At 37.7% G+C, this 11,319-nt stretch overlaps 1 protein-coding gene across 2 annotated transcripts in view; it reads left to right on the forward strand.

The window, feature by feature from the left end:
- hoe1 (OCA2 melanosomal transmembrane protein hoepel1) overlaps positions 1-5,801 on the forward strand; it is a 98,639-nt gene extending 92,838 nt beyond the window's left edge. Inside the window, exons 19-20 of one of the 2 annotated variants that reach the window (XM_069829454.1) lie at positions 2,977-3,070; positions 5,108-5,801. In XM_069829454.1, coding sequence (XP_069685555.1) covers positions 2,977-3,070; positions 5,108-5,192 — 179 coding nt within the window. In that variant the 3' untranslated portion in view covers positions 5,193-5,801. The remainder of the gene's footprint in view (positions 1-2,976; positions 3,071-5,107) is intronic. The other variant, XM_069829455.1, reaches the window with a different exon arrangement.
- Positions 5,802-11,319: the final 5,518 nt, after the last annotated feature.

Consider the following 11,319-nt stretch of genomic DNA (forward strand, 5'->3'; position numbering starts at 1 on the left):
CCAGAAATATCAACTTCATATCCGCATGAAACTAAACTTTTTACTTCTCGAAATGTGATGGCGAATCGTAGCTCAGTGTCATGGAAATGTGAAGTATTGTTTGTTACCATTATAGTTAAGTACCACAGCAACGAAAATTTGTTTAAACGTGAAACTTGTATGGGATTGATATTCGAGAAATCTGGTCACACTTTTTATTAACACGTAGACTTCATCTAAGCACGCTACGTCACGCAAGCGATAAGAGCTACGCTGTCCCGCTCAGACTGGGAATATATTGAGTAAATGTACAAACTTAACGAAATATTGAACTTAATTTTAATTTGATAAAAATTATTTGTACACAAATGGGAGTGATCAATAAATACGGGGAGTATAAAGTACTCACTTAATCGTGTGTTAATTTTCAAATGAATACATTTCTCTGCAAAGATGTATTTATTGCAATAATTTCATACAACTCTCTGACGTTCAGTGTTGCCAACTCTGTCAGGCATGTTCTGGTTAATAGCTTTAGAATAAGCTAAAATGGCGGCAAAATTGCTCACAGAAGTTAGGATACGGATAGATTCTTTTATTTTTTAGTAGGTTATTTTACGACGCTTTATAACATCTTTGGTTATTTAGCGTCTGAATGAGACGGTGGTGATAATGCCGGTGAAATGAGTCCGGGGTCCAGCACCGAAAGTTACCCAGCATTTGCATTTTCTGAGCTATTACTGTAAATTCTTAAAAAGACGAGCTCAGGTGCAATAAAAATTGCTGAAGAGTGGATTTTGCACGTAGTAGTCCTGCATTATCAGAATTTCTTAAATTAAAACTTTGCTACATGGCGTCACCCATTAGAAATGGAATATTATATAGGCCCCACCTGCAATAGAACTTAGACAAATGAAATCGGAAATTTTAGACAAACTAATTTTTATAATTCAGCTGCGTAGTCAGTCGCAAGAAACAAACTTCATGTCTCAAAGCAGCGATGGGCAAACGCCGAACAACTTGATAAGCAACCCCCAGAACCATAAAACTCAAAGTAGTTCGAAACGAACCGATAGATGGAGACATGAAGAGACAATTGCAATGGCGGATTGCCGATTTTTAGATAGTGATTACGGTTTATGTGTAGTTTAGACCACAGTAAACAAATAATACAAAACAAGGTAAAAAAAAATGTAGGAACTTGAGAACATTATAAAGAGATGAAAGGTATTGTAGAAAAATTTGAGACATTACGCTTAAAATTTGGAAGAGAAGAAACATTTTGAAAATATGCTAATTATTTTTTTTAAATTTAAAAAGCAACTGAACTTATAAATAAACTTACACATATCAATAGTGATGTCAATAGAAGTAGGTACACAAAAAAAATCAAGTTTCTAGCTGACTGTCAAGCAATTCTGTAACTTTTCTGAGGGGCAATAAAAGCTTCTGAATCATACTAATATATCCATTGACTGTGTTGTAAAATGAATAGTATTTATATACAGGGACATCATTTTATTTTTACTTCAATTTTTATTGAGTTTTGGAGTGTACTTCACTCACACCCCCTCTACTAGGCCTAGTAAACTTCCAACCGTTCTCCACACAGAACCAAGGCCGCGTATGCAGTTCAGTTGCCTTACGGTCAAAGTAAGCAGTACTGAGTTAGTGAGTTTAGTACGTTCCAGAAATATGTTCGCGTTTTCCAGTGACGAAAGAGCTTTCAATATTGAATCATATTTTCGCACAGGTACTGTCGTCCGTTTGCCTACGTCGCATCCCGCCACCCGCTTCTGCTCGCCCCTCTGTAAAGACTAGTAGCTGGGAACTCTTAGCTCTTTCCTGAGAACATTAATTTCTGTTAGGAATTGGACGTCTACGTAATATTATAAAACTGTTTAATATAACTTAAATAAAAGGGCGTCGTTAAGTAATTAACTGTAACGTGATTTTCCCCCTTTCTACGACCCTGCGACGAAACCACTTGGACGGACAGTAGGTAGCATGTCTGAGTAATTTTTCTTTTCGGATCGACCAGAAGTGAAGATTGAATTTATAGTACGTAAAGTAGGTACTTTTTTTATAGAGTAGGTACAGAATTATTTCAACACGAGTTACTAGTACGAAGGACGAAATTGATAATTGGAATTAGGTACAGTATTCTATAGTGCGATAATATGCACAAAAGAACTGAAGCCTGTATCGAAATGAACGACCACACATTTTAAAAAATGTGTTTAAATATCCTTATTATGATTATTTTTAAATTTAATTTCATTCTCTATAGTGTACGCTAATGTGCTGTAGGCAGTATAATATAGACTACACTGCATAATGAATACGTCCGAATGGACAGCTCAGTTCGTGAGTAAAAAGATTTATTGTTAATACTGCACTGTGTTTTGATTAAACAAAAACCTAATGAAAATTATCAAACTCAAAATCGCGGTATTTCCTAGTTTACGGAAATGGATGAACTACTTTTCTTCCCTCCTATACCTAGTAAAGTGATTTGTTTGTATTTTACACCAGTATCATCAAACTCCAGTCGTGGAAGGGGGTAAGTTCATCCAAAGGTATAGCCAGATTAATATCAGAAATGTTAGTAAAAATAAAATGATGTCCCTGTAGAACTCACCTCACCGGCCCTGTGAAGAATGCAAAAGGAATGCATCAACTGTTACTCACTCCAAAGCTACTTGAATCCACGGCCCTATTCGCCAGCTTCCTGACTGATAACTCCACAGTACAAGCTTCATGGAACATTAACGAATCACTATAGATGTATTAACCCCTGCAGTAGCTGAATGATCAGACCTTTAGCCTGTCAACACCTCTTATCATTTCAACTCCCAACTTCTCCTGTGATGTTCCCATCTGGCAAGGGCCGGTGTGGTGAGTCCCACACTGTAATCAATCAAATACTGTATTTTTTTCTGTAGTAGGTTTGAAACTCAATTTCGACACAGCTAATGAACTGGTTTTGTGTTCCAGGGAACGGAACTCTGATTGGCTCGTCTTCCAACGTCGTGTGTGCTGGCGTGGCGGAGCAGCACGGCTACAGGTTCACCTTCATGGAGTATTTCAAGTAAGCTAAGTTTATGTTTTGTATGAGGGCGCAGAGCGAACTGTTAGAATGTCTGCGCTCTACACTGGTAATTGGGCTTCCAATCGCTGCGCGCCCGAGATGGGATTTGTGGTGGAGAAAGATGATTGTTCGTAGTAGTTTTTCACCGGGTACTGTTATTTCCTCTACCGACATTCCACCATTGAACCATTACTCATCTTGCTGTGCTATGTAGCTCTACGGCGGCAAAAAGTTCTATAGCTTCAGTGTGGCTTATTGGGACGCTTGGAGAATGGCGCGAAGTTCAGTAGCAGTCATTTCATTGTGTGTGTGCGCGTGCGCGTGTGCGTGCGTGCGTGTGTGTGTGTTGACGCAGGTTCGATCTCCGGATTACCCTCGATTTATAACTTGCGTTGAGTAACATCTCATCTCTCATCTCCACTCGTCTTTCCTCATGTTTCGTCTCGTCTCGTCTCGTATCGTCTCTCCTCATGTCGTCTAGTCTCGTCTCTCTTTGTGACTCGTCTCTTTGTGTCTCGACTCGTCTCTCTGTGTCTCGTCTCGTCTCTCTTTGTGTCTCGTCTCGTCTCTCTTTGTGTCTCGTCTCTCTTTGCGTCTCGTCTCGTCTCTCTTTGCGTCTCGTCTCGTCTCTCTTTGCGTCTCGTCTGTCTTTGTGTCTCGACTCGTCTGTCTTTGGGTCTCGACTCGTCTCTCTTTGTGTGTTGACTCGTCTCTCTTTGTGTCTCGACTCGTCTCTCTTTGTGTGTTGACTCGTCTCTCTTTGTGTCTCGACTCGTCTGCCTTTGTGTCTCGATTCGTCTCTCTTTGTGTCTCGAGTCGTCTCTCTTTGTGTCTCGAGTAGTCTCTCTTTGTGTCTCGACTCGTCTCTCTTTGTGTCTCGACTCGTCTCTCTTTGTGTCTCGACTCGTCTCTCTTTGTGTCTCGACTCGTCTCTCTTTGTGTCTCGACTCGTCTCTCTTTGTGTCTCGACTCGTCTCTTTGTGTCTCGACTCGTCTCTTTGTGTCTCGACTCGTCTCTTTGTGTCTCGACTCGTCTCTCTTTGTGTCTCGACTCGTCTCTCTTTGTGTCTCGACTCGTCTCTCTTTGTGTCTCGACTCGTCTCTTTTTCTGTCTCGACTCGTCTCTTTTTGTGTCTCGACTCGTCTCTCTTTGTGTCTCGACTCGTCTCTCTTTGTGTCTCGACTCGTCTCTCTTTGTGTCTCGACTCGTCTCTCTTTGTGTCTCGACTCGTCTGTCTTTGTGTCTCGACTCGTCTGTTTTTGTGTCTCGACTCATCTCTCTTTGTGTATCGTCTCGTCTCTCTTTGCGTCTCGTCTCTTTGCGTCTCGTCTCGTCTGTCTTTGTGTTTCGACTCGTCTGTCTTTGTGTCTCGACTCGTCTCTCTTTGTGTCTCGACTCGTCTCTCTTTGTGTCTCGACTCGTCTCTCTTTGTGTCTCGTCTCTCTCTTTGTGTCTCGTCTCGTCTCTTTGTGTCTCGTCTCATGTCTCGTCTCTCCTTGTGCCTAGTCTCATGTCTCGTCGCATTTCTATCCCCATGTCTTGTCTCTCACCTCTCTATTTCATTGCGTGTATAGCGTAGACCAGCCTCCTATGGCGCACCCTGGGCATCGACTCTGTCGATAAATAGGTGTACAGAATTGGCTTCATATGGGTGAATGACGAAACAGTCAAGTACCCGCCATTAGCGAAAAAAAAAATAATAAATTGTCCGAAATTCTGAGTAACTTCGTGACTATTTGGTATACCTATTTCAACCTTTTGTTTTCCATATGTTAAGTGAGATTTAACCCAACTTAAGATCTCGTCTTTAGTACTATATAACTTTAATTTTCGTACCAATACATTGTGATCTATACAGTCAAATGCTTTAGCTAAACCAAAAAATATAAATGGGTATTTTCGCATAGAAACTAAGTCCGTAGTTTTATCGGCGGATATGACGAACATGTGGCTTTAATTAGTGTCACGTGGTGAATATGTCTACATTATCTGACTCGTAAATATTTAGACAGAATAAATTAACTCTTTCTTTGCAGAGTTGGTTTCCCCATAATGCTGATGAGCGTCTCTGTGTCGTCAGTGTATCTCCTGGTGTGTCACGTGGCTCTCGAGTGGCACTGAGGAGGAGCTGTAAATACTGAATATTTATTACTGCAATATTGAAATACAATTTTGAGTAGTTCATTCCTAATATATTGTAAATACGTTTCATATGATGAAAGTACTGATGTAAAAGCATTTTGATATTTCTTACTTTTAAGAAAACTGATTACTCATAAGTTTTAATTGTGAGTAATTGCTAAGAATGAATGTTATGAATATGTAATATAGTAGAAGTAGTAAACATTAAGTTACCGTTGGTGGAAACTTTTAATTTGTTACATAATGATACATTAAAATACTTGGTATGTCCAAAATATAAAGTTTATTATTGAAATTGTCTTGTGCAATGTTTTTAGAACTTCCTCACTCAGTATATACTTTAACTTTGAACATAGCTTACTTTATATTTTAGGATTTTTGCTGAAAGTTACAGTATATTTTTTCTTAGAAGTGTGATAACTATGTGACAACTTGATACTTGTTATTTTGTGTTGAATATAATAACCTATTTTAAATGTACAACATGCATGTTCATATCACAATATTGTGATGAAATTTCGTAACACTAACTACTTCACGACCATTTAAAGAACAACTTATTTGTATGTCACTATTCAAATAAAAACTCTTTCCTTAACACTTAGTTTTATTTTAAGAAATAATTACAAAATTGATTATTTTGCTCACAGTTTGTGTTATTAAATTTTGATTACTAACTTCACAGTTGTGGTATTAAATATTTAAAGAGTCACACTTAAAAATTAAATTCGTTCTTAGAAGGTGATTTTCTTGGTCGTTTGTATCGTGCATTTATATGTTTTGTCATCCCGTCTATGGTCATTTTCATTAATTTTTCTAGAGTGTGGAATATGCTAGCTGCTATCAAATTATGAAATCTACAGTGAGGTTATTTATTGGTTATTAATGGAGAAAAATTCGCTCCGGAGTCGGAGATCTAATCCGGGACTCCCAGTTGTACGCACTGGGCGCTCTAAGTATTGAACTACGTCGAGGCTCAATTCACAGCACCGACACAGTCTAGTATATACCGTCACGAAGCTTAATACTTACTAAATATGCAAACATAGACAGTTGAGCAAATCAAGATTTCAGGTATAACTCCCTGTAAAGTTGATTTGAATAATTTCGAGGGAAAAATTGTTCCGGAGCCGGGTATCGAACCCGGGACCTTTGGTTTAACGTACCAACGCTCTACCACTGAGCTACTCGGGAACTCTAACCGACACCGATCCAATTTTTCCCTCTATATCCACAGACCTCAAAGTGGGCTGACAACCGTCAAGCAACCAACTTCGAGTGCACACTAACTCCGTGTGACTTAAATTGTGGCTTTCTGTTAACGAACAGTGACGTGTATTATGCAAATCAAGATTTCAGGTATAACTCCCTGTAAAGTTTATTTGAATAATTTCGAGGGAAAAATTGTTCCGGAGCCGGGTATCGAACCCGGGACCTTTGGTTTAACGTACCAACGCTCTACCACTGAGCTACTCGGGAACTCTAACCGACACCGATCCATAGACAGTTGAAATATGCATCCATAGGTAGTTGCTCACCACCAGGATCGCTACTATCGCCTCATCACAGACTCTTTCCCTAGCAGACCATAAAATGTAGTGTACTTTCGATACCGTATTCTTTTAAAAAAATTAACACCTTGAAATATGAAATACATAAGGTTTATATATTATTTTCATAAAAAATATATAATAATAATAATAGTAATAATGATTTATTTTAGCTGGCAGAGTTAAGGCCGCAAGGCCTTCTCTTCCACTCAACCAGCAAAAAGTGTATATACATATGCATGAACTTACAAAAAATTCAACAATTTGATTAAGTGAGAGATACATGTATACAAGAGTTATATACGAATTAAACAACAAAATACTATGAACTATTAATTAGACACTGAAATAAACTGTGTAGCAGAATTAAGCTAAAATACATAGGATGTTAATATATTTCAAATAATATTAGATAATAGAAAGAGATTATTATGAGACAATTTTGAAAATACAGCACTATCAGGATGATGTCTAAAGGAAGGAGTAACAATGTAGTCAGTGATAGTTTAAATCAGTAAGATTGGAGTGAAATGCTATTATATTCTATAAACTCACCTTCCTGGATCTTTCGGAAGAAGGATAACTCTAACCTATTTTTCTTACAATTTATAGTACTACAAACGTCTCCTTGCCCCTTATTGTATTTTAGCCATTTACATTTATTACAACCGATAACGAACATTTCACAGTTTACATAGCAATTTCACAAAAATGCGAAATACGGCACAGTTAATGCTTTTTCGATCTAGACAGGCCGTAATGTTTGTTCGGGTTTTCTATTTCAGTGTATGGAGCTCAGTGAAATATTATATTATAACTTTATTGCGTATCATTGCTAAGCTTTATTTAGTGTAATGTGTCCATAAGTTCCGTTTACTTCTTGTTGCATAATATGTTGCAGAAATAATTACAAAACTGTGTTATTTTAATGTGAAGAGAATTTTACATGTTCGCGTCAACATTTCAAGTTTAGAATGGAAGCTATTTTGAGGTTTAATAAAAAATAATTTATATTGTGATTTCAATTTACAACATCTACCTTCCTTAATTTTAGACAAAACATTTACCATATCACTCCTATGAAGTTAGTGTACGTACAATTGTGTTACTTCATCTCTTAAGTAGTAGATAAATACAATAATTCAGTATTCAATTGCAGTATTAAAATACAGACAAATTGAATGTCCGGGGTATCATAGATGACATTATGCTTAATTATAATGTATGATTGCGACTTTAGGAATATAAGTTAAATATAGTAAACATAACCTATAATTGTCATATGAATGGCAAGGCATTGGAGATCACTAAATTTAGACAGAAAGGGGCGACTGGTACAGTAAGCATAACCTATAATTTCAACATATCTAAATATCCGTGCGGTGCAATTGAAAATTATTGAATCGTGCATAAATGAATGTACAAGAATTTCGCAATATTTAATCGACATAAAGGCAGGTATTACACATACGAACAACGTAATTTTCACACCATAAGTAATATTATATCTTAACTCGCAAGTAAATTATGTCTGAAGTGTCTCATTGTTTTAAATATTATTAATGGAATTACACTACATTTTAGAGAAACATATGCTACTGTTTATGCATTCCAACTAATTTATATGGTTGAAACGCCGCCCTTCGTGATCGGGTTAAGCGAGTTACATGGTCTGTCTTACGGCCTGTATTAGATCACGATGGCTGTGGCACAGTCTATTGTTCCTAGTACTCACAGCGCTCCAAGCGGCTAGCAACTATCGCAAGATTTGCAAAAAATCATCCCAAGCTTCGTGACTTTATATACTAGACTGTGGCACCGGATCGAACGCCTTTGTTATTTTCTCTTTGTGACTTTACTCCATGTTCGATATATAGGGTTAGTTAAAAGTCCCGCACCACCTAAATAACTTTTGAAGCATACGGTTCAGTGATAAGGAACTTGGTATGTGAGGATAACCATATACTAAGAACTCAATAATTGTATTACCGAGTTTTTCTACTTCCGGTTTAACCGGAAGTAACTCCAACTCTCTTACTTTAAATGGAACACCCAATATATGTATTTTATTTTTGAATGGTGCTCATTAAGAGCTTTTCAAAAGTGCCCACACTCGATACTTCTGTACAAATTCAGTGTTGCTAAGTCAAGAAAACAGAAAAGTGTATCGAATATTAAAATAATAAAATACTCCTTCCTTAACAAAAACAAAATAAAGCTATATATTTTGATGTACCGAAGTACATATGATATTTCCATGCAGATATTCTGCGTCATCACATGATGAAAGAGAGATGGAACGGAGAAAAATTCTCTCCGGCGCCGGGATTTGAACCCGGGTTTTCAGCTCTACGTGCTGATGCTTTTATCCACTAAGCCACGCCGGATACAATCCCGACGCCGTTTAGAATCGTCTCAGATTAAGCTCCATCTCTTGGGTTCCCTCTAGTGGCCGCCCTCTGCACTACGTCATAGATGTCTATGAACGAAGGACCGAAGTCCATACATGTGTTGAGGTGCACTCAGATGAGTGACTGATTGGCCGGGATCCGACGGTATGGGCGCCGTCTTAAATCACAAAGTGATTTATTACGCATATCATATATATTTTGATGTACCGAAGTACATATGATATTTCCATGCAGATATTCTGCGTCATCACATGATGAAAGAGAGATGGAACGGAGAAAAATTCTCTCCGGCGCCGGGATTTGAACCCGGGTTTTCAGCTCTACGTGCGTAGCATAGTGGATAAAAGCATCAGCACGTAGAGCTGAAGACCCGGGTTCAAATCCCGGCGCCGGAGAGAATTTTTCTCCGTTCCATCTCTCTTTCATCATGTGATGACGCAGAATATCTGCATGGAAATATCATATGTACTTCGGTACATCAAAATATATATGATATGCGTAATAAATCACTTTGTGATTTAAGACGGCGCCCATACCGTCGGATCCCGGCCAATCAGTCACTCATCTGAGTGCACCTCAACACATGTATGGACTTCGGTCCTTCGTTCATAGACATCTATGACGTAGTGCAGAGGGCGGCCACTAGAGGGAACCCAAGAGATGGAGCTTAATCTGAGACGATTCTAAACGGCGTCGGGATTGTATCCGGCGTGGCTTAGTGGATAAAAGCATCAGCACGTAGAGCTGAAAACCCGGGTTCAAATACCGGCGCCGGAGAGAATTTTTCTCCGTTCCATCTCTCTTTCATCAAAATAAAGCTAGCTCACCTTCTAAATTATGTGTTCAAATTGGTAGCCCTCAGCTGCTTTACAATGTGTCACTCGATCATAGAAACCATTTAAGGAATGATTTAACCAGGCTTTAGGAATATCTTGCACCACTTCCATTTTTATTTAGCAACACTGAATTTGTACAGAAGTATCAAGTGTGGGTACTTTTTGAAAAGCTCTTTATGAGCTTTATTAAAAAAATATACATATTGGGTGTTCCATTTAAAATAAGAGAGTTAGAGTTACATCCGGTTAAACCGGAAGCAGAAAAAACTCGGTAATACCATTATTGAGTTCTTAGTATTTGGTTATCCTCACATACCAAGTTTCATATCACTGAACCGTACGCTTCAAAAGTTATTTAGGTAGTGCATTTATTGTTTTAATATTCGATACACTTTTCTGTTTTCTTGACTTAGCAACACTGAATTTGTACAGAAGTATCAAGTGTGGGTAGTTTTTGAAAAGCTCTTAATGAGTACTATTCAAAAATAAATAAATAAATATATATATATATATATATATATATATATATTTATTGGGTGTTCCATTTAAAATAAGAGAGTTGGAGTTACTTCCGGTTAAACCGGAAGTAGAAAAAACTCTGTAATACCGTTATTGAATTCTTAGTAATTATATGGTTATCCCAACATACCAAGTTTCATGTCACTGAACTACATGCTTCAAAAGTTATTTAGGTGGTGCGGGACTTTTAACTAACCCTGTATAGATATTTATTATTTTTCAATGACAGGTACTGAGATTTACATTTTTGACACATATTGAGCTTACACACCATGTTAGAGGTATCACGAAATAATTGATCATTATTTATTGACAGAAGGATATTTTATTAGCCTATATGTTTGGCACAGAATGCAGAACTGTCCATTTTATAATGATGCTAGAAATACATACGCTAGAACAAAGCAAGAAAATAATAAAAAAAAACAAAATAGATACGATTTATAGTTGCGATTTATGTCAAGAATTGCTAACAGTCAACATTAATAATCTAATTGAACGTAAAATGCGGACACCACAGCAAAAAGTGAAGTGTGTGCTTTGGCTTGCTGAATTTAGAGTTCGACGCCGATTTCGTCTAGAATTTAACGTGGATCCACCTACGTCGTAATCAATTTTGCAGTGGGATAGAACTCTTAAAGAGACAGGATCCTTGATTCCACAAACAAACATTCCAAGAAAAAAATAACCCAAGAAACGGTCAATCATTTACGAATAATTGCATTCAACCGGAGCCCAAGGACAGGCTAGTCATCAGTTACAGATTCCCAAATCAACTGTTCGTGACGTT

This window comes from Periplaneta americana, chromosome 6 (genome assembly GCF_040183065.1).
Source record: "Periplaneta americana isolate PAMFEO1 chromosome 6, P.americana_PAMFEO1_priV1, whole genome shotgun sequence".
Classification (NCBI taxonomy): domain Eukaryota; kingdom Metazoa; phylum Arthropoda; class Insecta; order Blattodea; family Blattidae; genus Periplaneta; species Periplaneta americana.